The sequence below is a fragment of the Pezoporus flaviventris genome, unplaced genomic scaffold (assembly GCF_033815535.1).
Source record: "Pezoporus flaviventris isolate CSIRO_AGI_PZ_B2104156 unplaced genomic scaffold, CSIRO_AGI_Pfla_v1 ptg000015l, whole genome shotgun sequence".
Lineage (NCBI taxonomy): Eukaryota > Metazoa > Chordata > Aves > Psittaciformes > Psittacidae > Pezoporus > Pezoporus flaviventris.
The window spans coordinates 40078115-40105885 of record NW_026892563.1 but is presented as its reverse complement, the minus strand read 5'-3'; the positions used below and the strand labels follow the sequence as shown (position 1 = coordinate 40105885).

The 27771-nt window shown below is 39.8% G+C and overlaps 1 protein-coding gene across 9 annotated transcripts in view; it reads left to right on the top strand.

Annotated features, from left to right (window-relative positions):
* The first annotated feature begins 1446 nt into the window (after nt 1–1446).
* Nucleotides 1447–27771, top strand: part of STXBP5L (syntaxin binding protein 5L) — a 190818-nt gene continuing 164493 nt past the window's right edge. For 6 of the 9 annotated variants that reach the window (XM_061454248.1, XM_061454246.1, XM_061454244.1 and 3 more), the window contains exons 1-2: nt 1448–2666; nt 22504–22601. In XM_061454248.1, coding sequence (XP_061310232.1) covers nt 2469–2666; nt 22504–22601 — 296 coding nt within the window. In that variant the 5' untranslated portion in view covers nt 1448–2468. Of the gene's footprint in view, nt 2667–22503; nt 22602–27771 lie in introns of all 9 variants that reach the window. The other 3 variants (XM_061454243.1, XM_061454240.1, XM_061454241.1) reach the window with 2 other exon arrangements.

The window sequence follows — 27771 nt, the reverse complement described above, 5'->3', positions numbered from 1 at the left end:
AGCAGGTCTGCTTACTGTTTCGTTGGGCAGTATCTGGTTTTGGGGTTTGTATTTGCCCTTTTGGATACTCTTGACATAGTATCTAATCGCCAATACCCAGCTCCTCATACTGATTCTCAGAAAGATGAATGCTGGGGATATTCCAAAAGTGTATGCATCTTATTCCACTTCCAAAGGCTTTTTATCATTCTTCTAACTTTGGTCCTTCCTTCAGTTAAAATTAACTATCTTATCTCTGTCCTCCCTAGAACTCCAAAGCTATCTGCCTCTGGCACCCTCTGACTCCTACTCTAATCTCTTTTTCTCCACGTCTGTCCATGACACTTTCTTCATCTTAAATTACTTCATTTGTAACCTTACACCATTTTAGTCAGTTCCAACCTTCCAACTACGTTAACAGCGCTGTGCCATGAGTCACTTTTAATAACTAACTCATTTGTTTCCGACCTGAACAACCTTCTTTATGTAGCGTCTTGTGCACAGTTTAACGCTCCTTGCGCTGCACCGCACTTCAGAAGCCGGAGCGCCGTCCCACGCCAACTTCCATCAGTTTGGAGCCTGGAAGCGCGGCAGTGGCTGGTTTTACTCCCCTCGGTTTGGAAAAGGGGATTTGTACACAGTGTGAGAAGCCGGGCTGGCCACCGACCCGCACACGCTGCTCTTCTCCCCGGCAGGGAACGGAGGCTCCCCCTCGCCAGGCCCGCTACCTCCCGTAACATTTTGGGGCTGTTTGGGTTTGCGCTCGCCGCAGAGGCTGAGAACGAACTTCAGCTCTCCCCACTGACCCGAAACAAAGCGGGTTTCAGGCCCCGCCGCCACGCAGCTCTCACCCTCCGCCGCGGGGAGCTCTTCCCCCTCAGAGCGGCCGCAGCGCACCCGCCGCAGTGGGGCGTGGCCGACGCGGGAGAAGCCCCGCCCCCAGACGCCTCACTCCCGGCTCAGCTCAGGGGCGGGGCGTCGCGGAAGGAAGGCGCCTCACAGGTTCCCTGGGGGCGGGAAACTGGCGGTTCGGCCTTTCCCATTGGTTGGAGAGCTTGCCCATCTTTGCAGAACGCCCCAATCAGATGCCGCGGATCACAGCGGCGGTGAAGCCGCGCTGTCTCTCACCATAGCAAGTGCCGGCCTGAGGCTCCGCCCACCTCCCCTCTCCGCCAGTCACATCCACCCAACTGGACCTCAGCAACCAATCGGAACCTGCCGCTGCTGTCAATCACCAGCCTTAGTCCCGCCCTCCCCCCGTCACCCATGGCAGTGGAGGTGAGGGGCGGGTTCGGTTCTCGGTTCCGCGCTGATGCGGCGGGCGGGGCGTGGAGGACGGAGGAGGAGAGGAAGGGAAAAGGAGGAGGAGCTGCGGCTGCTGCTGCCGGCGGAGGTTTCAGTACCGCGGAGAACGGCTGCGAGTGCTCCCGCTGTCGCAGCTGGCTGGCAGCGCCGCCCTCCGCTCACCCTCTCCGCTCTTTCGCCCCAGTCCCCTCAGCCCCTCTCCCGCGCTCCCACAGGCGCCCCCGGGGACCATTAGGAGCCATTGCCTTAGAGCGAGTGGTCGCCCCGGTTACCTCCCCTGTCGCCGAGGGAGTCCGGTCCCCCTGGAGCGGCCTCTGGGGGCACGGCGACGGCACAGGCTCGGTGACCGGCAGGGGAACTGGGAGCTGGGACCGGGAGGGTTTGAGGGGGTCCGTCACCTCAGGGACGGGACCAGTGGTCAGCCCAGGACCGGCCGGGCTGGCTTAGGGCTCGTTACCGCCGGTCGGTCCTCACAGGGCGGGTCGGTGGCGGGAAAGTGCGGGGCTCGCAGCCCGCGGTGGGGCCGCCGCGCACCCTCCCGGCGGGAGCACGAGGGGGAAAGAGGAGGATCCAGCGCGGCAGCGGCTGCCGGTAGCGGCGGGGCGGGCACATCGCTTGGGAGCGAAGTCGCGGCTGCGGGCAGGGAGAGGGAGCCCGCTCCTCTGGAGCCCTGGAGGCAGAGGTACCCAGGCTGCAAGGGGCTTGAGGGGAGGAGGAAGTCTAATGTAGCCAACTCTTTGTAGTTCTGCTAAATAATCAAGTACCGAAGGCAAACCTTAGGCAGGAAAGGTAGAGAGATGGAGCCTACTGTTTTGGATGCCGGCTTGAATTTTTTGTTTACTTTTCGTTTTTAGCCACTGCTAAATGTGGATTTTGTGAGAGAACCCGATGGCGGTTGTTCCGCTGTTCCTTATTTGAATTAAATCTTAGTTCTGCTGCTTGTGGATTATTTTTTATTTATTTATTTATTTTTTAAAAGGACCTTTCCAGGTAGCTGACAAAATGAAGCCTTTGTATTTTTCAATCAATTATACCTAATACTGACGTTGTGTTGGGTACAAGAGACTTGTAAGTGCTGCCTCACTCAGAGGACCATTAAAGACTTTCTTTTTCGCTCCATGTAGCTGAATGTGTTACGACACATCTTTTCTCTCCCCCTCAATCTTCCGAAAGATTTTTCCAAAATGAAGAAATTTAATTTTCGCAAAGTTTTGGACGGTTTAACTGCCTCATCCCCTGGAGGAAGCAGTGGTGGTGGCAGTGGTGGTGGAAGCGGGGCTGGTGGAGGCTCCTTGCACCCAGGAGGGACTGCAGGAGCTGCAGGGACACCCAGAGATGAGATCCAGGAGACGCTCACTTCAGATTATTTCCAGATTTGTAAGGTAAGGGCTGTAATTTATTCTATTTTTCTTTTGCTATGGAAATAAGAAAAGCTGTGTGGTGTGTGGGGGCAGTAATATGATGCCAGTAAGCCTTTTACTTGAGAACTGCAGTGGTTGTGTAAGGACTTCGGGATGAAAAGGCAGAGGTCTCGTTGATGCTTTTTTTCTTCCTGCTGCAGAGTTGGGGTGGTCAGTAAATTAATACAAATCTTGATTTCAGCATTCAAGGCCAAATCCTGAGTCCATGCTTGGACCCCAAAGTAGAAAGTAGGTTGAGGGCAGGAAAGCAAATCAATTGGTGCTAGTACAGATAACATTTACAAGTGATTAGAAATTCAAAATTGTATGCATCTGCTTCCCCTCCTCATTCTTCTCATCCTCGTCCTTTCCTTCCCTTTTTTAAGAAAAAGGCACCAACTAGAGATAAAAAACAACACAGTGATTACTGGATGTGCACCTCAATGATTTGTGAGGAACTGGATATAGATTTAGGGTGGGTGTTTTTAGCATTAGTACTGAAGATTATATGACAACAAACTTAGTGGGGCAGCCTAAATGTCAAAAGTTGCCAAATCTGATTGGCATTGGGTTTTATGTATTGGTTAGGTCCTTAACTGAGGATTTTCTTTGAGTAGAAAACATACAATATCCCTGTGTATTTTATGTTTTGTATCATTTTTCTGCAACAAAGTTTTCACTGGTGTTCCTTAATTGCAGAAGTAAAATCAGCACAAACTATTTGGTACTTCTGACCAACTCTGGAATACAAAAATTAGACTTTTGGAAGGAAGATCAAAAACGAAAGGAGAGATTATATTACAGTCCTCTGCTGTTGCATTTAACTTTGATGTTATTCAGTAGACTTTACTAGAAGTTTTGTTTGCTTATGTGTTTTGCTTAAAAGGTTCAAATGCAGAATTTTTAATTAGTGCAGTTTACCTTATTGAGGGTAAATGAGCTTCACTTATGCAGTATACTTTTATTAGCTAGGAAATAGCTAATAAAATTAGCTATTAGCTAGATACCAATTGATTTAAAGTTTAGGTTATGGCCAACTCAAGTGCATTCTCATTTCTTTTTGTGTTTTGGGGAGAAGGAAGAAATATAAACAATCAGTAAGACAAGCCTGTAAGACTGTGTGCAGATCTGATCCTTGTGAAACACAGCCTTTCTCATCTTGGATATCATCATTCCAATTCTGTTTGGTTTTCAGCTATAGCTAGTGTCAAAACTCCTACAGAGTTCAGGGGAAGAAGGGTGAGCCACTATGACTTAACAGTTGGAGACCTTTGAAATAGGTTCTACATAATTCTAATTTCTGAAGGTTTTGTACTTCTTTGCCATCCTGAACTAAAACAGGTTCAGGCCTTTTAAGTCAAATTATTCAGTAGTTTAATAGAGTGGCAGTGATCAGTGCATTAGAGTTATACCTGTTTCCCAGGGTTGAATTTGACTCCTTTTGCTTATGTTCCCAGTAATACAGCATTTTGTGAGACTCCAGGTATTCAGTACAGTGATTTCCCATTGTTGCCACTTCAGTGAAAATTCAGTAAAACAATAATGCAGATAATTAAGACATATTAAAATATCATTAGAAGGTCTGACGTTTTGGGACTTTTAAGTAAGGCTAAAAACATAGTTTTCTGTGTTTAAGTCATTTGATAGGGCCAAAGATCTGTATTTAGCATGATAATGTTTTTGGTTTGTATGATATATTTGCAAAAATAGGCAACGTGAGATTAAAAGAAATTAGTTTTCTGCCTAATCTGCTAGATGCACTTGGAAATGGATCTGGTAGATCTGCTTGGTGCATAGGTATATGTCATTTTTGAGAAGATTTCAGTGGGCAGTATTTGTTTGTCTTAGCCATCAGGTTAAAATGTTCTCAGCAAAGTAAGTATTTGCATATAGGAAGGCTTTTGATTGCTTGCAGCAGCACTTGCTTATGAATGCATGGTACTGCAGAAGTCTACTCTATAGTATACAAACCATCAGCTTCCTTTTTTCAAGGTACAAGAGTATTCTAAAAAAGCCTTCCAAAATACTTGGTGATTATGTGCTCATAAAATACTGCAATGTTTATTCAACAGCCTCTCCTTAATCAGCTGTACTGCAGTTTAATAATGTTACAAGCATGTTTGAGTGAACCAACAAAGCCCCACAGGCCCCCATCCTGCATTATGTACTATGCAAGTGTACTGAAGGCAGTGGGACTTGACGCAGGCGCAGCTTTCATCCTGCGTGCTTCAGGGTGCAGGATCCGAGCCAGAATTCGTACCTCATTCAATTTGAATTAAATTAAAAATACAGCAAGGCACATACAATCCAAGCATTGCCTTCCCTGAGCTTGTGTTGTGTAGAATGTCTGGTGTTTTGATTGTGTATTTTCATGTTAAGTTACATAAGTTACATAGGCTGCATATTTCAGGATCCATGATCTGTGATCCTGCTGCACACAGAACTGAGTAAAGCTAATGGCAGGTTTGGTTTGTTATGATCTGCAGGATCAAGGCAGATGGGCTCACAGTCTAAGTAGCACTTCAAACTTGTTTTTCTTTCTTTGCTGATTATAAAATCTTTATTTAAATATGAAACATAAACGCTGACTCATACTTGAGAATTAAAGAGCATTACCCTGCAGTTTTTATTTAAATAAATCGTCTTTCTGAAGTTTGTGGGAGGTGTGCTTGGCTAAAATCACAGATCCAGCCCTCTACCAAAACTCTTTCTATTGGTAACACACCTGATTTCGTTAGTAACACACCTGAAAGCTGTCTCTCTGTTTTGTGATGTTTTTAGGATGGTTATTATCACAGTGTCTTTCTGAGATATGGGTTCAGAACTTAATAAAAGTAAATTGAATATTTCATTTTACACTGAGATGTATACAATAACTTACTTTTGGCATTTATGTTTCAATCATTAATTTATTCTTCTGTATTGAAAGTAAAAAAATGAAATATTGTTGAAACTATTACATATGAATGAACTGGCCTTTTTTAAGCACGATAAATCTCTAGGTTGGTAACTGTACTAAGGAATCAGTGGCACCCTTTTCAAAGTATTCACGTAATATCAAATTTGGTCAAAGCTGTATTTTGTGATAACAGGAAGCTGAGGTTTAGCTTCTTATATCTAGGGCTGGGATTTGAGTATCCAAGTGGAAATCATGAAAGTATTGATTATCGTTCACATTAATTAAGTTCAGCATGTCAGATAGCAGCATCATGCCAAAAACTAGGCATGATCCAGTAGAATATGTTAGTAAAGCGTATGTTAATTTTAACAAGGATAGATCTAGTTTCCTCGGGTTTGCTCCTTTATATTTTCCCACTGTATATATGTTGGAAATGATATTTTAGGTTCACCTGTGTTTGTCCGTAGCATTTAGAAACTAAAATACAGCACTGGGGAGATACCTGCTATTAATATAGGAAGTGGGAAGATCACAATTAGGATGTTGTAAATTATTTGAGTAGAACTTCAAACAGAAAGAAGATAAAAGGTGAAAGCAGTGTTCTTATTACTTTTGCAGAAGCTTGATTGTTAGAGGGTAGTGCAGTTGGGAAAAACTGAGTAAGAATGAAGATGTACATTTTTTTGAACAGAAAGTACATATTTTTCATGAAAATAAAGCTCAAAGAGTTTTCTGTGGGAGACTTTCTTGAATAACAATCATGGGGTTTTAATTTGTAGAGCATGTTGTTAATAACTGTGCAGAAAATGTTTGAAATCAAGACCTCAGTTTAGAGCACAGTAACAGTTGCACTTTAGTAGATGTACTGTTAATGTAGAATATTTTCTTTAACAACCTGATACCCTAGAAAAGGTTTAAGAACAGCTGAACTAATCATCTTCCCACAGAGTTATTCCCTAAATGCTGATTGTTATAGACTACCTTTAAACCCTGAAGCACAAGATTTGTATTCTGTCCAAAACTGGTCTTTAGTGTCAATTACTGAGTAGTCTTGCTATCTAATAAACATCCCTTTGAATCTTGCTGTATCATTCACATTGGTAGTATAGTCACAGTTTCAGTAGACACATTACCGAGTCTTTGTACAAAATCCATGCAGGCAGAATAGTGTTAGGTTTTTGTTGAAACTGGTATGGAAGCTCATGGCCCATTGCATCTGTGCTTTCCTAACCCTCCTTATCTTTGATATCTCAGTAGCCAATTTAAGTAACTTAAGGAGGCCTGCATGAATGAACAAGGAAGTTGTGGCTGCCCTGTCCCTGGCAGTGTTCAAGGCCAGGTTGGACAGGGCTTGGAGCAACTTGCTCTAGTGGAAGGTGCCCTTGTGGCAGGGGGTTGGAACTGGATGAGTTTTAAGCTCCCTTCCAACCTGAACCATCCTATGATTCTATCTGCATTTCCTATAAGGTGCTCTTAAATTTTAATTCCCCCAGTTTATAGATGGTAATACTGTATTTTGTTGACCAGCGAAGATGAACATTTAGTCACCTGTACTTGACAACAGTCAAGGAGATACTTTAACTGCAGATGCAACATGACATTATAGTTCAACGATAATGAAGACGAATTTTGGAGTGACAGTTTAAGAACAATTCTGTGATAGCACATAGTTCTATGTTTTGCTATGAATAATAATGAAAATTCTTTGTTATAAGCTATTCATAGTGTTTTAGTTAGCTTGAGCTGTTTAGTTAATCTGAGTTGCTTCTTAATAAGGTTATTCAGGGGAAACAGAAGTATGTGAAGTGCTACATTTCAGAGAAAACCCATGTTAAAAAAAAGTATTAACCCTTACTTGTAAGTGCTCAGAGTTCATTTAATGATAAATGAACAGAGTTACTTTAGTGGTAAATAAGATAATTTCGGGAGGATTTTTCCTATATACTACAGTTTGGATCTAATGCTAGGTGCAAACCCCTATTCTGTTTAAAACTAGAGAGGCGTAAATGACACTTCTGTAATTAGATGATAGTAATTTTATGAAATGTGTGATAAGCGTAACATACTTTTCTTTTTTGAACGTTTGCATTAATTACAACCCGGACTCTTCAGTGCTGAAGAGCAGAGCACATTAAAAGCTTCTTTAAGAACTTAGAAGATTTGAAGCAACCTATAGTAGTATAAGTGGACTCTCTTCTTCTGTTTTTTGCAAATACTTATCTTTTTGCATCACTATGCTCATTAATCAAATATTAATCCTAAATGCATTAATGTAGACCCTTCATGGCCAACGCATGCAATTACAACTTCAAAACGATTTGAAGACTTTTAAGGTTGCAAAACAACGCACTCAGAAGTTCCAGATTTCTTAAATGTAGTTTGTGCATACAACCTTTAATTACAAGATCAGTATTTCTTCTATGGGTTTAATTTAGTAAAATGAATAGTGTTTGCTCAATAGAAAGCACTCCAGTATTTCTCTGCATAATTAGAGCTCAGAGCATGCCTGAATATTAAGTTCCTCATGGACTTTTGCAACAGAAGTGCTTACCACTGTAGTTTTGCAAGCTTTATGAACATTAATGAATTGACCTTCATAATATTTCTGTGAGATGGAGGTATTATTATTCCTGCAGTATAGATGAAAATCCCAAATGCTAGGTTGTTTAGAGTCCACTGTTTTGAGCTTCCAGCTTCACCTGATTTGAATCTGATATTTTTTTTAGCATATTTAATGTTTTTATACCACTTATGTCTTCCCATTATGCCTCCTATTGTTTTCACATTTTGTTGCAAGTATTGTGGACAGAATAGAGAGTCTTTAGGCTTGTTAGTCACATCTCAATTTATGTGTCCACCTTGGAATGGTTCTGAATTTCCTTCCTGTCTCAAATAACTACAGATGGAATTCTGGCTCCGTACTGGACCTGTGAATTGTACTGAAGATGTCTGAATATCATCAACCTCAATTATCTCAAATTGGTCAATCACAAAATGGAAACATGATTAGCAGCCACATATGAAAAGCTTAATTCATGGCCCTTGGCTTGCTCATTTATAAAACTAAATGATAAGAGCATCGATAGAGAATCGCAGAAAGGAAATTCTATCTGAATTGTACCTTTCGCCTTCCTGGTTTGTGCCAAGTACACAAATTTGGCAGACAACAGTTCTTCGATGGTTCACTTTTGGTTTAACCATGCAACAGACTAGACTGTACTATGCATGGAGTGAGGCAGAAGTTCTATGACAGAAAAAGAGAATTTGATTCCTATAAGAGGGGAAGAAGTACAGGTTGCATAGATTATCTTAGTGCACGTATGTTCTAAATTTTCTGCTTTTTTTTTTGGTTGATCTTGCATTTTTTAGCAATATAAGAATCATAGAATATCCTGAGTTGGAGTAGACACATGAAGATCACAGAGTTCAACTCCTGACTCCATACAGGATAATCTAAAAGTTAGACTATTTGCTGTAATTTTGTGTGCCATTTCAAGTGGGGTTATTTTGCTTTTGGTTTGTGGATTTGTTTGTTTCAGGGTGTTTTTGTTTGTTTTATTTCAAGGATTCTTTCATTTCAATCACATAGAGCCCTTGGATGAAAAATTGAAATCGGGATATGTGTTTTCCTCATGAGAAAGAATGTCCGTCCTCACTGAGAGTGCATGTTAGGCATAGGTTAATACTCCCTTGGTTCAGGGGTCACTTTTTCACAGGCAGTTGTTCAGAGATCAGATCATCATAGCAGAACTACAGTCTTCCTTCCCTGAGCTAATTATTGCACTGGTAAATCTATGGATTATCCTAGAAATGGTGAAAAAAACCCATGAAACATACTGAAGGATGCAGTGTCTTCATGTTTACATAGCTCAGGCCTGCTGTGGTGGTGCCAGCTTTCATCTTGTGAGAATTGTGCTGAGTTTATACCTGGGACACAGGGCTTTTCTCACTAAGCTAATTCCTGTTCCCAAGTTTGCTCTTCTTGTCTCTCCTTTATTCCATGATTTTTATCCTCTTAACTGTTACTCCCTGGTAGTGGAATTGGACACACTGGATTGGATATACCTCACCTCACCTGTGAGCCACTGGTTAGGCATTTTCTCACTCTTTAATGGGAAAAGGGGGTTTGAATCTCTTCTGGGAGGATGGAGGGCGTTCAGCCTGGTTGGCCTATATCTTAGGGAGTGTTCTGATCTTAGAACTGTTGTGTAAAACATTGGCTGTATAAGCAACCTTTCCTACTTTTTTATGAAAGAAGAAGTTGTACTTCATTAATTTAAAGAAATGACTGAGAAATTACTTAGAAGTTCATGAATAAAACTATGAAGTAATAGGAGATTTTTTTGTTTTTCCAAATAGAAATATGTAGGCTACGTAAAACATGCCGTTATCCTCAGTGGAATGGACTAAATCTAAGACAGCCTCTTCTAACTCGGTTATTTCAGATGAATCTCTGTTCATATCTGACGCTTATTCTGAGACATGTGACACTGCCTGGTGTATAGTATATGCCCAGATCCCTTTGCAAGGTCTGTGTGAAAATACTGTGAAAAGTTAGTACATTCACTTTGGAAACAGAGAAAAAGAAGCAGTAGAAAAGTGAACTAAAATACCCTAAGCTACATGAATGTACTGGTCTATTGGCTATTCTAAGAAAAAGTGTTTAGAAAAGCAGGTTATAGGGATGTATTAATTTGTCAAAATGTATGTTAGAGTCATTATAGGGGAAAGTTAGAGGATTTTATGATTGGAAGTAAAAGTAATGTGCATCTGTGGAGAGGAGAGAAAGCAATATTGTTAGGTACAGATGGCTAGTAAATATGCTTAAATGTAATAAGATGTTATCTTTGTGCAGTGCTGTGTCCATTCCTAGCAGATCACCAGCATAGACTATGAATAGTAAAAAATGCTAGAGACAATCTGTCGCCTGTAGCTAGGGTCAAAGTCTGCTGAGGTACACTTGTTATGCTTCCTTTGAAGTTAAGTTGTATACAGTACTGGAAAAAAAATTGACCCTTAATATTTAAGGCTTTGAATTGATGAATGCATGTCCTCAAAAGTAGCCTTACTGAATTCAGTGGTATATGTGCAGATGGAGGTGTATATGGTAGCATGTCTTCTTGCAGAATTTGAATCCAATCAATTAAGACCAATTTTTTTTTGTTACATTAAAAAATATGCTATAGAAGAGTGCCATGAGGTCAAATACTCAGAAGTCAGGTTCCTTATGCAGCTGGTATGCACTTAACTCTGTATGTGTGGCAGTCTAGTCTTTATAGCACCTTTTATTTTCTTGAAGTGTCTGCTTATATTTTGTTCCTGTCCACCACCACATTTGGTTTGAAGAGAACACAGCATGTGGGAAGGATGGGTGTTACTCACTGTGTGTTCCTGTGAGATAAAGTCTCTGCATTATCCACTGGGCGTCAACAAAGATTCATTCTAAATAAATTATGAATGCTCATCTTGGCTTTGTTCATCACATTCTATCTATTGCATCCCTTAAGGATGGATATGTGCTTTCAGTTGTATTTCAGATACATTCCACTGTAGCTGTGGATAAAGGTTAATTGTTGTGAGTCCAAAGAATCCTAGTTTATTCCTCGTTTGTCCCTGCATATGTCTTGAAATGCTCCCTGAATGAGGCAAAGGCAGGAAAGCTGGCATGTGGTTATGTAAACAGAGATCTGATTCTTACCGTCTTTAGATATAGTGCCTTCATTTGTGTCTGTGAGCTGTGCCCTTGGTAGCATTATGGGCAATGCAGCAGGGGATAGTAGTGTGCAAGATCTGCTGGATTTCACTGCTTTAGAGGGCAAAACCTGCCACAAAATATCCCAAGTTAATCTGGAGTATATCTTCACCATATGTGAGATGGGATGCTGGCCAGTATCTTCTGCTTAAATTCTCCATTCAACATCAGAAAAAAAAAGTCCTCATTGCATACAATATGCATACAGAAAGGAGGTAGGAGAATATTAATTATGAGCTAGAAATAAGTAGTAAATGTGTTGTAGATGCTAGTAATGAAATCTGGTAATGATCTTAGCATGTAAGAATGCCAAATTTTGTTGCAAAATGAAAGATTTCCATGGAAATACATCAAGAATATAGATTATAGCAAAGTAGGGTTTTAACACTGTGTTTCTATAGATTTAAAAAGTAATAATAGAAAAATCAACCTTCAAGAACTTTAGCAGAGTAGCAGTTTTCTTGTATCACAGCAGCAGGACGTTTTTGTGCAAAAATTTTTATGGCTCTTTTGGGGTTTTTGAATTTTTGTGTTTTGTGTGGGTGTGTTTTTTTGTGAGGGTTTTTTTTTTAATTGAAATATTCTGAAAGCAGCAAACAAAGCATCTGCTTCAGAACAGGAACCACAATCGGCTAGAATAGAACACGACAAAATCAGCCTAAAGTGGCAAAGTCACAGAAAATCAAGAAGTGAGAAGACATGCAAAACGAATTAGAGTTATTGCTATGTTGTTCTGGTAGAACCTTAATAAAAATAGATGAGTTTTTTTCTCCGTTAAAGTTATGAAATTATGTTATTTTCTGCATCCACAGTCATAGTGACGACAAAAATATTTTCTTTCAAGGCTCTTGGCTATGTTGAATGATTTTACAATTCTTGTAAATCCCTATAAGCCAGATCTCCATCAGACAGATGATATTCTGAACCAAACTATTTCAAGTTATAGAGTAATATGGTTAAATGAGGCAACAACAACAACAAAATCAGTATGAACTATTATTTGAGTTACTTTGGCTATAATGATTGCCATTTGGACAGAAGCCTTACTTAAGTAGGTAGGACAAATCAGGGTTTGAAATCAGTGGTTTAGGGTTGGATTTTTTATTGTTAGTATTTTACATTAAAGCCAAGGCAAAATATAATCCTATTAAAGGCTGTGGCGTTTTCTATAGGTTGATGCCTCATTTCTTCTTGCCAGTTTAAATGGTAAGAGTGAGGAGTCTGCTATAACATATTTACTGAAAATGGATGCAATTCCTTCATTGTTGTGTTCTCCATTTTCTTCCCTTTTTGTAATTTTTTTTATTTAAAACTTGGTGGACTTCTTTTTAGAAAGAATGGGAATAAAAAATGTGAAAACATTTGCATACAATGTTTCTCTTGAATTTAAGATTTCTCCAAAGGGAGTAATACCTACTTTGGAATGATTATATTCATGTATTATCCTGTAACTTATTTTATTAACTTACTATAAAGCTGTGACTCAGTGCTGTGGTAGATGTGGCAAGGTGGTGTAGTTGTCAAGTGGTTGCTTGGCCACAGCAAAACTGATTTAAATAGATCAATCAAATTAAAATCCAAACACTGTTTTGGGCAGGGGGAGTTGGACTAGACAGTCTGCAGAATTCCCCTCCAACCTCATCTCTGCTTTGGACTGAGAATAATGCAGTTCATAGTATCATAGAACATTTTGGGTTGGAAAGGACCTGAAGATCATCCATTTCCAACCCCCTGCAATGGGCAGGGGTGCCTCATACTAGATGATGTCAACCAAGGCCGTGTCCAACTCTGAACACTGCTGGGGATGGAGCATTTACCACTTCTCTGGGCAACCTGTGCCAGCACCTTACCACCCTCACAGCAAAGAATTTCTTTCTTCCTTATATCTAACATGAACTTCCCCTGTTTAAGGTTAAACCCATCACCCCTCATCATATTGCTCCAGCCCCTGATGAAGAGTCCCTTTCCAGCATCCTTCTTCGAGGATCAGTGTCGTTTTACTTATTTGTAGGTTTTTGTCTGAATATATTAGTTGTGTATTTTTGATATGCTACAGCATATTTCAAAGAATGAGAGTGCTTTTCGAAATTCAGAAGGCCTTATTTTTCCTCCGTGGTTCACTTAACTTGGCTGTTTGTATAAATATGAATCCTGTGTGAATAGGACCATTCTTATTTGATGATAATTCTCAACATCCAGTTTGCTGAACTGAAACTGACAGTGAAAAAAAAATATCTCTGAAGTTGCTGCAGAGATTTTGGTCATGAAAAGAGGAATTTTAGGAAGGACTTCTACATTTTAGATATTTATTTCTTAAGGTTGTTGTCTGGAAGATGCCTTTTTGATGTACTTTCATTTTCAGGGCTGATCTGTATGAGGAAACTGAAAAATTATGTAATGTGTGGTAGAACTAGCATGTTTCAAAAACCAGTCATATGGTCTGCATCCAGGCTTTTTAAAACTAGTAGAGTGAAAACGATACATATTAAAATATAGACTTGATGCTACTTTTTGCAGCTTTATGTTTTACATCTTCTAAGTACGTTAAGCTGTTTGCAAAGGGAAAAATATTTCATATGTTCATATTAAATAGTACAAATATTTCATATGTTCATAGTACAAAAATATCTGATGTCCAGGTTGTTTAAATACTCTAGCACTGAATTTTTCATATAATTTTCAGTGTATGATATTTGTGGAACAAAACTGTAAAAATTCAGGTTGTGTTTGAAGTCTGCTTCTTGTCCAGGACACAGATTCTTCTCAAAAATCTACTGTAGCTTATTGAGGGACCTTTTATAGCAAAGTAAGCTCTGTAAAATTTGTAAATTTTCAGAATTAAAATACAACCCAGATTTGCCTATTGCTGAAAGTATTATTCTTCTATTCCAAAAGTTGTGTATGTAAATGTTAGGAACATATTTTACTAATCCTATTGTTTGCTGTGCATAGCTTTTCTTCCTGCCTCTGTATTACCTAATTCAGCAACATTTCTTTTTCCTTCATGTACCCACATTTTCCATGTTTTTTTCTCTACTGTGTCTTTCTTCACGGAGGATGCTCTCCTTTCCAGCCCTCTCTCAGATGCACTGCTGCTGGTGAAGATAATAAGCTTATGAGAAATACCCTGCTGAGACAAACCAATGGTCCCTATCGCCCAGCAGTCAGTCTCTGACAGTGGAAATAGAATATGTCATTGAGGGAGAGTAGTTAAGTTAGATCACTTTCTATAGACCATTCCCTTTCTAATGTCCCATCATCCACCATCACTTGATTGGAGACGTCAGAAAGTGTATCCCTAGCCAGTCCTTTTGTAATCCATTTCAGTAATGTCCATGAATTTGTCTAATGCTTTTTGAACTTGCTGATACTGTTAGCCTTCACAGTGGCAAGTTTCATTACCTGTTGTATAAGGAAGTTTTGGTTTGGTGTTTTGAGTTTTAAACTTACTTTCATTTATTTTGAATTGCTCTGTGGTTTAGCTGAATAACAGTTCCATGTTTAGCTTATCCACTCTTTTGATGATGAAAATCTGTCATATCCCTTCACAGCCTTCTTCTCTCCAAACTGAAGTTTTGGAAGTTTTAGTCCTTCCTGATAAGGCTTGTGTCCGACACCCTGAGCATTGGTTGCCTTCTCTGTATCGGCTTTGACTTGACTACTTCAGGTAGAGACCTTCAGGTGGAGACCAGAGCTTCATAGTACTCAAGTAACGGTCTCACAGAGGTTTTATATAGCAGCAAAACAGTGCCCTCTGTTTTTCTTTATGCTCTTCCTGATGAAATATGTCCAATATTACTTGGCTTTTTGGGTTGCTGCTGCACATTAAGCCATAGATTTCAGAGGAATGCCAGCCATGCCCACAAAATCACTTTCCTGACTTGTAAATGCTATTTGCAAATTCAGCATTGTGGAAATCTAATGAAGAGTTGCGGGGTTTTTATCTTTAGGTTCCTGATCTTACATCTGTCCACACTGAATCTCATTTATCACCTTCTTGCACACTTACTCAGGCTGATGAGGTCTTTCAGGAGCTGATAACCATCAGCAGTGAATTTCACTATGCAAAGGAACTTGCTATCAGCTATGAACTTAGAGATTTCAGTGTTCACTACCTCTTACAGATAATTAAAAATGATGAATAAAAGTGGTCCAAGCACTTCTCCATGGAGTACCCTACTTTTTGAATTTTCTTAATGGTAATTTAATCTGTTAAACCCTATCCTTTATTTTCTGTTACCTAACCAGCTTTCAGTCCACCAAAAAACCTTTTTTTTGACTCCCATGACAACTTTATTTCATTAATAATGTTGCTGTGGAATGTTACAGGAAGGCTTTTGGAATAATTATATGTATTCTCTTACATATGCATATTCTCTTACATAAATTGTTACATACAGTCCTTTGTATCAGGGACTATAGTAATAGGGCAAGGGGTAATGGGTTTAAACTGAAGCAGGGGAAGTTCAGGTTAGGTATAAGGAAAAGTTCTTTACTGTGGAAGTGGTGAGGCATTGGCACAGGCTGCCCACGGAACTTGTGAATGCTCTGTTGCTGACACTGTTCAAGGTCAGGTTGGACAGAGCCTTCAGCAGCCTGGTCTAGTGGTAGGTGTCCCTGCCCATGGCAGGGGGTTGGAACCAGGTGACCTTAAGGTCCTTTCCAGCCCAAGCCATTCTGCGATTCTATTCATATTCTCTTTAATTACATGCATGCTGACAGCTTCATAGAATTGGAGAAAACAAGTTAGTGAGGATTTGCTATTGTAGAAGCTCTACTGGCTTCTGTAAAGGTTTTTATCCATATGCTGCATTAGTCTTTATTATACCATCTTGCAGGAGACAGCAATCAACCTTCCCAGTTTATAGCTCCAGAATAGGTGTTTTTTCCTGTATGACTGTTTCATAGAATCATAGAATAGTTAGGGTTGGAAAGGAACATAGATCATCTAAGCTTTACACAGAGTAAAATTGCTGCCTGTGGGTGTATTAACCTGGGGTTTTGGGGGTTGGTTATTCTTTTTTCTTAGATAATTTTTAGGATATCCTGTGAAGATGCTCAGAAGCCTTGGTTCCTAATGTAGGTTACATGGAATCTGCGGCTTGGGTTTTAAATTTTGGAAACTTTTAGTGAAGCTAGGTTTTTATGAAAAATATTCCTTTTACAAAATGAAAATTTAACTAATAAGAAAACAATACAGGAGGGATACATTTTAATTTTTTTTTTCCAGGTTGAAAGCCTACTGATACTTTGTCCTCTTTCCGTCTTTTGTGAGCAGGCAACAATCTTAACAGAGATTCCAGGCACAAATGAGGGATGTCATTGTCTTAAAGCAATGCAATACATGGCAGCTTATCTTTGTAAGCACCTATTTTCACCACTGCAACCTTGGTGAAAGCTGTAATCATTGGCATTTCTTAATTTCCTATATAGCTGTGTAAGAGGCTATACAGGTTTCAGTCAACATTCATCCTCTAGCTGGTAAACCAATCAGTTACTTGCTTCAGTGAGGTTTTTGCATGTGACATGCTGGTCACAGCTTGGATGTAGATTTTCCATCCAGAGTCACAGGCTTAGACTACAGAGGTCAGTTTTAGCAAACAGACATCTAAAAAATATTTAGCTAAGTAAGTAGGTTTTACTGTCTGATAAACTGGGTAGCTGTAAAACACTAGTAGAAGAGTTACAAATTTTAAGTTTATGCAAATGGCAGGGACAGATTTGACTATAAACCCTATTACTTAATTGACTTGGTTCAAGTTTAGTCTTGTATTTTTGAAGCTATTTAGACAATTAAAAAAATCACTTTGAAAAAATGGTCCTTGCAGTCTAATACAAAACTGCCATAGGAAGAAAAAAATTAAAAAATCTTCTGGAAGATTGTATTACAAACCATGTGAAAATTATAGTGGATAATATATATTATACTAGTGAGATTTTCTTTTCTCAGTTAATGACATATATCATGGCATAGAATCATAGAATGGTTTGGGTTGGAAAGGACCTTAAGATCATCCAGTTCCAGCCCCCTCCCATGGGCAGAAATGCCTCACACTAGACCATGTTGCCCAAGGCTCTGCCCAACCAGGCCTTGAACACTGCCGGGGTGGAGCATTTACAGCTTCTCTGGGCACCCTGTGCCAGTGCCTCACCACCCTCACAGTAAAGAACTTCTTCTTTATATCTAACCTGAACTTGCCCTGGTTTAGTTTATACCCATCACCCCTTGTCCTATTGCCCAAGGCCCTGATGATGAGTCCCTCTTCAGCACCCTCATAGGCCCCTTTCAGGCACTGGAAGCTGCTCTGAGGTCTCCACGCAACTTCTCTTCTCCAGACTGAACAGCCCCAACTTTCTCAGCCTGTGTCCATATGGGAGGTGCTCCAGTCCCCTGCTCATCTGGGTGGCCCTCCTTAATATCTGAGTAAGATAAGTATCTGGGAAAGAGATTGTTATGTTCTGTACAGCATATTAAAGTGTTCTGTGGTAGAACACTAGTAAGCCCAAATAATCCATTTCCTATATTCATATAGGTAAACTGGTTGTGTGAAGGTTACTTTAACGATATATATAGATATATGCAATTCACCGTAAGAGTATTTGCTTACAATGGTTTAAAAGAAAAATTTGAAAGAGAATAACAAAGCTGAACAATAATTAGTGCTGAAATTGTTGTGGCATTTCTAACTGCTCTGTTTCAAAATTATTTCACATACTGCACAGAAACTGTTTGTCATAGGGAGGGCAGACTGCCCCTAGAGACTGCATGCTAGCAGAGGAGATAGAGAAGAAAGCTGGATAATGTGGAGAAAAGCAGCCCTGGCTCCATCTGCTGTCTGCTTTTTCTCTTCTTTTTTTTTCTTTCTTAGGCCATCCAGGGTAGGGAGGTCCCGTCTTTCCTTGAACGCAAACTGATGTTTTTAAGATCCTTTTTCCTCCTTTGATCTGTCATTGAGATGGTTTCATTTTGGAAAAAATATATGCTTTGCCTTGTGTTTTCTGCTCACCATTGGTAGTTTCGGTCTACATTGTTCTTACCAGCCACAACTCAGATTAAGTATGAACAAATTTTTTCTTGTCACCCTCGAATCAAGTTAATTTTGTGGCCTTCCCCTCTTCTTGATCTGTATTAGTGAATGCTCTACGGAAGCACAGATGCAGTTCTAAAATCATTCCTAATTCTTAGATGTATGCTCGTATCCACTTCAAGTGTTAGCTTGTCATTTCTTCACAGTCCTTGGAAATAGAAAGGATATTGGACCAAGGCTAAGGAGAAGAGTCTGAGGGCCTGAAGTGTTACAACTTGTCCCTGTTCTTCTCTTTGATCTTCAGAACCATTTTGGAGACTGCTCTCATTTGTGCCAAAATTTCAATCATAAAGGCATCTTTTTCTGCCTTAATTGTGTACACTGTAGCTTGGCTCTCCAGCCAAACTGCATTTGTCCTTTATTTAGAGTCTTAGTGAATTTAAATGTTTTGCTTGAAAATTGTCATTTACTTGGATGTTCAATGCACCCTCAGCAAGTTTGCTGATGACACCAAGCTGTGTGGTTCGGATTATATGCTGGAGGGAAGGAATGCCATCCAGAGGGACCTCGACACGCTTCTGAGGTGGGCTGATGCCAACCTCATGAAGTTTAACCATGCCAAGTGCAAGGTCCTACACCTGGGTCGGAGCAATCCCAGGCACAGCTACAGGTTGGGCAGAGAAGAGATTCAGAGCAGCCCTGCGGAGAAGGACTTGGGGTGCTGGTTGATGGGAAAATGAACATGAGCCGGCAGTGGGCGCTTGCAGCCCAGAAAGGCAACCGTATCCTGGGCCGCATTAAAAGGAGCGTGACCAGCAGGTCGAAGGAGGTGATCCTGCCCCTCTACTCTGCTCTTGTGAGACCTCCCTTGGAGTATTGTGTGCAGTTCTGGTGTCCTCAACATAAAAAGGACACGGAACTGTTGGAACAAGTCCAGAGAAGGGCCATGAGGATGATCAGGGGACTGGAGCACCTCCCATATGAAGACAGGCTGAGGAAGTTGGGGCTGTTCATCCTGGAGAAGAGAAGGCTGCGTGGAGACCTCATAGCAGCCTTCCAGTATCTGAAGGGGGCCTATAGGGATGCTGGGGAGAGACTCTTCATTAGGGACTGTAGTGATAGGACAAGGGGTAATGGGTTAAAACCCATTAACAGGGGAAGTTTAGGTTGGATATAAGAAGGAAATTCTTTCCTGTAAGGGTGGTGAGGCACAGGAATGGGTTGCCCAGGGAGGTTGTGAATGCTCCATCCCTGGCAGTGTTCAAGACCAGGTTGGACGAGGCCTTGGGTGATATGATTTAGTGTGAGGTGTCCCTGCCCATGGCAGGGGGTTTGGAACTAGATGATCTTAAGGTCCTTTCCAACCCTAACTATTCTATGATTCTATGTTGTGTTTTTTTGATTTTTTTTTTTTTTTTTAATTCTACAAACAGCAGAATTTTGCATTCCCAAGAACTTCCCAATTGGCATTACTGGAAATACTCACATTTGGAAGATGGCTGCGAAACAGAAAGAACACTTCTGAGTATATCCTAGAGTTTGGGAGTTTTGGCTCTACTTCTAAACCATTGTTTTGTCTCAGTAACAGGACTGAATTAAAATTTCCAAATGAAAAGTCTGACTGGAGATTGCAAAAATACTGAAAATACAAAGCCTATGTTAAATACATATGGGCAAGAATGCAAGTAAGACTTTAAACTCACTGATCTTTGCGTTCTTAGCTCTAAAAAGTAGTGCTGAAAGCTTGAGTCCTGGCTAAACATCAGAAACAAATACTGTGCCTGGGATTACTAGAAATTCAAACTTTCTTATCTAAAAATTAATAATGAAAAAGATCATTTTTGCAGTATATGTTTTGTTTTTTTTTTTTTGTCTGGAGTTTTTCTTCTGGAAAAGGAAGATCTATTCCCAAGAACCCAGAAATCTCAAATGTAATAGGGAATTAGTAGTGCAAGTTAGGCCAGACATTCAGCACACTAGAAAATACTACAGTTTGTATTTCCTGATGTGTTTGTGGCATGAGAGGCAAAACCATTTTTATAGTATATAAGTTGAGTTCCAGCTTAGATGTCAAAAAAGTTATATTTGGGTGATCCTACCACATGACAAAGTGGTAAAAAACCTCAAAGCAAACTAAGCCAGAAACACAGTTGTGGAGATCTTTGACAAATGTCTCCATTGACATAAGAAGTGAATTACTTTTCTACAGCTTGCTGAAGTAGCACGTTTCTGGATTTTTGCAATCTAGAAACTAATAATTAGACATTCTTTTAAACAACATCCACTATCATCAATAATTAAGATTGGAGATCAGTAAGATTTCTTTTAAGGAGGTGGTTATGTGCTGAAAAACATACATTTGGTTGTTCCCAAGCTGCTTAGCAATATTGGTTCAAGTGCTTCCAGCTGTACTGGAAGAGTTGGAGTGATACAGCTGTAGGAATCACCAGCTGCCTTTTACTCAACAGGTCTGCAAATAAGGAATCCTGTTTGTTGAAGTTGTTCCATAGAGACTGATGAATGCTTTAGTGGACACAGTTCATAAGCCAGATCCTGTCAAGGAAGAAAAAGATGTCTTAAAAAGTTAAATTTAATTCAGTCCAAAGTACTTCCCCTGCAATCCTAATCATGTACTAAAAAAAAAAGAGTCAATAATCAAGTTCAATATTCTATTAAACATTATAAATCATTAATATTATACAAAAGAAATATATTATTTGTTAGCCAATTTTCAGTAAGCAGTCACACACAAAATGAATCAGTTAATCTGGAGGTGTATTTGTATATTCTACTCTAGTTATGTCCAGTTTTTTTCTTATGTTAGTGTTCTCCCACATCAGATTTTTCTTCATAAGAATCAGGCAGGTCATGTTGGTCAGAACCTCCAGGTTAAGGTAAATTAACATGTTATTTGAGGTGGTCTTCAAACTCAAGGATGTGTTGCATCATGCTCAATTCATTTATTCCCCAACATATCTATGCAAAAATTAGAATGAAAAGCATAGTATTACAAATAAATGCTAAGAAGGGGTGAGTGGTTCAGTTGCTTATTTTAAGAGCATCTCTGGCATCTTTGTTTTTTAAATTTATATTGAGGATTTTTACCTCGTAGACTCAATTCAGTTTATTGGTTGGTTTGACCTCTTCTCCTGGATGTGTTCTGTTTCTTTCTGCTGAAGCTCTTCTGTGGAGGCTAAGGTTATTTGTGGCAGTGTTTTCAAAGCATATTATGTGTCTTTCTTCAATTTCTAATTCAGCCACATTGCATATTGAGGTTATCTTTCATTATACAATATAAGCAATATGTGTCAGTTGTATATTGGCATTTGCGTTGCAATCTACTTTGTTGCAAGAAAACCATTTAAAATATCACTAAGGACCATATCTAGAAATTGACATGAGCGAGACTCGCCCCTATTCAAAATACTATACAACTGTATCAAGAGAAGCCTGACCAGCAGGTTGAAGGAGGTGATCCTGCCCCTCTATTCTGCTCTCGTGAGACCCCACTTGGAGCACTGTGTGCGGTTCTCGTGTCCTCAGCATAAGGACATGGAGCTATTGGAGCAAGTCCAGAGGAGGCCACAAGGATGATCAGGGCTGGAGCACCTCCCGTATGAAGACAGGCTGAGAAAGTTGCAGCTGTTCAGCCTGGAGAATAAAAGCTGCATGGAGACCTCAGAGCAGCTTCCAGTGTCTGAAGGGGCCTACAAGGACGCTGGAGAGGGACTCTTCATAAGGGACTGTAGTGATAGGCCAAGGGGTGATGGGTTTAAACTGAAACAGAAGAAGTTCAGGGTAGATATAAGGAAAAAGTTCTTTACTGTAAGGGTGCTGAGGCACTGGAATGGGTTGCCCAGGGAAGTTGTGAATGCTCCATCCCTGGCAGTGTTCAAGGCCAGGTTGGACTGAGTCTTGGGTGACATGGTTTAGTGTGAGGTGTCCCTGCCCATGGCAGGGAGGTTGGAACTGGGTGATCTTATGTCCTTTCCAGCCCAAATCATTCTGTGATTCTAGTAATACTTTTCTTGAAATTCATTGCAAGTAGTACAACATATAGCAAAGTATAAGTGCTGTTATGCATGCATGCTGTTATGTGTGGGTGCAGCTTAATCACTTTGCTCATTTGTTCTGTTTCAGACGGTTCGCCATGGCTTTCCTTACCTACCCACTGCCTTAGCTTTTGACCCAGTGCAGAAAATCCTGGCAATTGGAACAAGGACAGGAGCCATACGAATGTATCCTTTCTCATTCAGAGTTTGCACCTTTTTTGTGTATTTGTAATACATTGACATGAATCATCTTCTACAAGCACTCAGGTAAGGTTACAGTTTATATTGTTATGTTCTACCTCATTTTGCTTTACTAGATGGACTGGAAAAGAATGTGCTGTTGAGGGATAACCATTAGTTCCTTCAGGTGTCCAAAGAAAAGGTTTTGCTTGAGTTTTTGGTGTATGGTTTTGGCATATATTGCTAATGTAAACTAGAATTAATTTTGAGTTTCAGCATGAAAAGTAGACACTCTTCAGTACATAAAGGTAGACTACAAAGTGGTGATGAGCAAGTTGTGAATGTTGTGCTGGCAATAAGTAAGTTGGCTAGCTGCATCTCAGCAATGAACTGTGGGCACCTTCATTCTTGATATCTAGGTATGAGATGTTGTTCAGACTCTTCCAAGTGAATGGTGGCAAAGAAGTGATTTTAGGGCAGAATCACCATTAGAGGAGAAGGTGAAACACTCTGAAAATACCTGTTTGTTTTCATTAATTCTAAAGGTATATCAGTGCCAGCACTTCATATATTTTTTTTATATAGTAGGAATTTAAAGTTGGAAGTCTACACAGAATGAATTGAATATAAATGTAATGAAATATCTGAAAATTTTGAATAAAAAAAAATCAGAGTATTTAGATGTGTATTTCAAAATGTTTCTCTGCATCATTTTCTTAGTTTGTCATGGTTCAAATGTATTCAAATTTAGTGAAAATGCATAAAAGGGGGAAAAAAGAAGAAAGAACATTCAGAAAGGTTTAGAAGTTACAGGATATGGAAGTAATTAACCAATATTTCCTACAACCTTTTTGTAGCTAAATAAATTCTGGGTATAAAACAGCAACCGAATATTTTCTGGTTCTTTTGCTACCACTGTTCCCAAGGTAACTATAAACCTAATGAATCCAAAGACAGGTTACAAAGTAAAGAAAATCTCGTCCTGGAGATGTCTGTGCTTCGTGTAAGATGATTAATACTTGATTTCCTCTGGTTTTTGGTGCTTTTGTTCTTGCATTTTTCATAAGCTTTATTTTCTATTTGGTCCGGCACTTCTCACAAGACTCAGCTAAACCTCTAGTTATGTGACAGACTTTGCTTTAATAGTTCTACTCGTAATATTTACTTGTATGAATTAGATTAAATATATTCTTTTTGATTTCAAAGAGGAAAATCCCCTTGAATTTGTGCAGTTGTGGGAAGGTGCAGGTGTAGTGGTCATGTTTCCTGTAAGCTGTAGCTTTGTCTCTGGAAGCTTCACTGAGACCGCATATGAGGGAGGGGGTATTGCGTATTTCATGGTAATTTAGGTGTAGGAAGAAGACCTTGCAGAAGATTGACTTCCAATCACACCTCTTCTTTCCATCTCAGCAACCTGGATTTTGTAGGGGCAGTACTGTTTCTGGCTAGGCATGTCATACCTTTATAAATTCCTCCTTTGAGAAAAATGTAGGTACAGAGCCTGAATTAATGCAGATTTGTGTAGAATTAAGTTAAACCTGCATGTTCCCTGCCACTGAAATAGAACATGCAGTGGATAATGACCTATATGCCTAACTTTACATAAAACTATCTATGCATCTTCTATGGAAATGGATTATAAAGGTGAGAAAAAGAAGGGAATAAAAAGTTTTTTAAAGCACCCTTCCCTTGAATATATATCCTCTCCAGCAATCCCCTACCTCATTCATAGAAAATTTGCTACCAGTTCTAGTATCTGAATCAAAGAAGAGCATCAAAATTACCAGGGATTTTTTTTGTTTTTAAAGTGTTGTCATCTCATAACATAAATGCTTCTCAGCTTGGGCACACAGAACCTGGTTTGCTTAATTAAGCTGGAAGCTGTGCTTTGAAGACAGAGGGTGCCATAAAACGAATTACTTATTCATCTTAACTAAGGCTTCTCTGCTTGGTTCTGAAAGCTTCACAGAACATCTTGCATTAAAAGCCTAGCTGTGGACTAATAACTGCATTTGTACACAAGGCTGAACAGTAATCAATGAAACAGGCCGAGGACCACAAACACAACACCATTTGTTTAAGCCAATCTTGCTGCAACCATTTGTACTTGTTGAAATTGGGCAATAAAATTCAAGTCAAGATGGAACAGGTTAGCATTACATCTGAAAATATAATTAATAATGGATTTTTTTTTAAGCAAACTAAAAAAAGTTTGATTTCAATGGCTCTGTGTCTTCCACAGTATCCTGTAAAATACAGAGCTCTATAATTTCATTCTGATATCAATGTGTTAGGTAATGAAAAGAGAGAATTTGTTTCACACATACGTTCTGTTTGGCTGCTTCTGAACAGTAGTATGGATGGACTGAAAGGACAAACTACCTTTGCTGTTGTCAGAGAAATAAACTGAATTATTCAGTTGTTTGTTTATTGGTAGCACCAAAAGGGCTTTTTTGTTTGGATCAGAGTGTTTTGCTGGGCAGCATAAAGGCATAGCAAGACAGAATTCATTCATGTAATGATGTAGACCAAGTTTTCCTGTGACCAGTGTAAGCCTTATCATGGTATTGATGCTTCCCTGTCTTTCTAAAAGATTCATAAAGTATTGGTATTTCTATGGGTCACAAGTTAACAGCTCTCAAGAGATAAGCTGTTTCCAAAGAAAATGAAGCATGTACCTCTGTACATGTTGTGAGTTAATGGTTAGCATCTCACCTTCAGGTGATCATTTCAAATGATCCTGTAGCAGTACTAAAGCTGACTGTGCTGAACTGGTCTGAAATAGAGTATATTATTCAGAAGTCACCATTAGAGAGTACACAGATAAATGAAAGTTCATGTTGGTCTGACAGTCAATTTGTCTTCTCCTAGATTTCTTTTTCAGGCTGCTTTAGATGCAACTGCTATAGCTTCTATAGCAGTGGGAATTGCTGTTGCTGTGCTCTACTGATCCTAGTAGTCTCTGTGGGATTCTCAAGGAACTTCAAACAACAACATAGGTTTTACCTATACTGATGACTGCTGAGTACTGGATCCTCATAGGAACAGCAATGCTCCAGCCCACAGAATGAGAGTGCACTGCAAATCATTGATGGAAGAGTATCTTCCTATTACCAACACAAGTTAAAATCTGCAAGTAAAGGGCAAAAGAAGCCCTCTTGAGACAGTTGCTGTGCCATCTGGTCATTCTTTTACCTTGTCCTAAACACAGCAGATTTCATTTCCCTTCCAAGGACTTTTTTCCTGTTTGAAGGCTGTTCCCAGCTCCCATACCTTTGATCACTGCTCAGGTCAATTCTTGATACCACTCTACCTGCACTATCTTTGTTTTAGGCAAGCACATTTAGATGAAGAGGAGCTATGAAATTGAATTCATTTTCTTATTATCTCCATGTCCTTCTTCCATAGTCCCAGTTCAGAGAACCTTCTGACATTGCTCACAATAAAATGAAGTGTGCAGTCTCTGGTTACTATCAGAGAAGGTTCCATGTCACCATACAAGGGAGCAAGAAATTAAGAGACTGTCAGACTTAAGTCTCTCTTTTCAGAGGAAAAGGAGAAGTCTGGGGGTTTGTTACATTCTCAATCTGAATAAATAGATTGAAATCAGTGTTGTGAGCAATCACAGAATGATTTGGTTTGGAAAGGACCATAAGATCATCTAGTTCCAACCCTCTGCCATGGGCTGGGATGCCTCACCCTAGACCATGTCACCAAGGCTCTGTCCAGCCTGACTTGAACACTGCCAGGAATGGAGCCATGATTATTCCAGTATCAGATCTGAAGAAGTAACATGTGGCTCTCAGATTTCTATACTGTCATTTATTCAGTTCACAAATGCTTGTTAAAATTCATTTTAGGTACTTTCTGGAGTCACCGAGTCCTTTCCTTTGGAATTCCATCATTTCAAAGATGTGCTTAGCCAGTACAGCCACCTACTTCAAATATATAGAATAGGATATCTACATATTTTTGTATTGAGGTGCTGATTAGTTGGTAGTCAGCTGCAATAAGAAATTCTGAAAGAGACTCTTCTGCAGATATTATGGTCTTTGCTTATTAAGAAATGAAAGTTTGTCTTATCCAGTGCAAAGAAAACAACTTACTGGGTCCAAAATGGACTCCACACCAGTGAAAGCTTATTTATCATCAATGGGTTAAATTGGTATATGTATAATTATGTATTAGTGTTGTTTGTTGTCATTCATACATACTCTTTAGACTGATGGGCTTCATGTTGCCATGGATGCAGGTTATGGGGCATGTAAATCTTCATTTTCACTCTTTGTTGCTTGAGCAAAAAAGTAAGCCACCCAGAACTCATGCAACATGACAGGTTCCTGTTTTCCTATGTTATGAGGTAATACAGTAGCCATTTTATACTGAAACAAAATTATTCTCACTAGCACATGAACTAGAATTGTTGCTCTGCCCCCACCTTTCGCTTAACTGCATGGCCCAGACACTTTCATTGCTCTGACTGTGGTGCTCATCACATATTTCTATAAGCAGACCAATTCACTAACCTGGCAAAATACTTGTTCTTCTTTGCTGTGTGTAGTTGGGACTGGACAGAGAGGGAGATAGAGGAGAAATAGAAATGTTGGCAGTAAGAATTGGCTTGTTTTACTGTGTGAAATTGCATCACAGAATTCAGCTATGGCACAATGCAGTAGTCCATGAAATTTGCTACAAAATGTAGAAATAGCCTTTCAGGTTTGTGTGGTATGAAAGATGGCCTAGCTTTTGCTTACATGTAAAAACTCTTCTTCTTGTAAAGCTATCTGCAAATCACAAGGCTCTGCTCAAGGAGATTCTGCTTTAGGATCATATTTGAACTAATTTTTCTGATCTGTTTTATGAATTTCTTTCGGTGCTTTGGTAACAAGGCTGATTTCTGAACTTCAAATACAGTACAGAAATACTTACTTTAATAGGTACATTTTGAGATAAACAAATGGCTTCAAGATGGCCAAGAATGCTAACAGCACCCCCTGTACTCAGCACTGGTGAGGCTGCACCTCAGATCCTGTGTTCAGTTCTGGGCTCCTGACTACAAGAAAGATACAGAGTTGTGGAGAGGGTACAGAGAAGAGTAATGAAGCTGGTGAAGGGCCTGGAGCACAGAACTTATGAGGAGCAGCTGAGGGACTGGGGGGGGTTAGTCTGGAGAAGA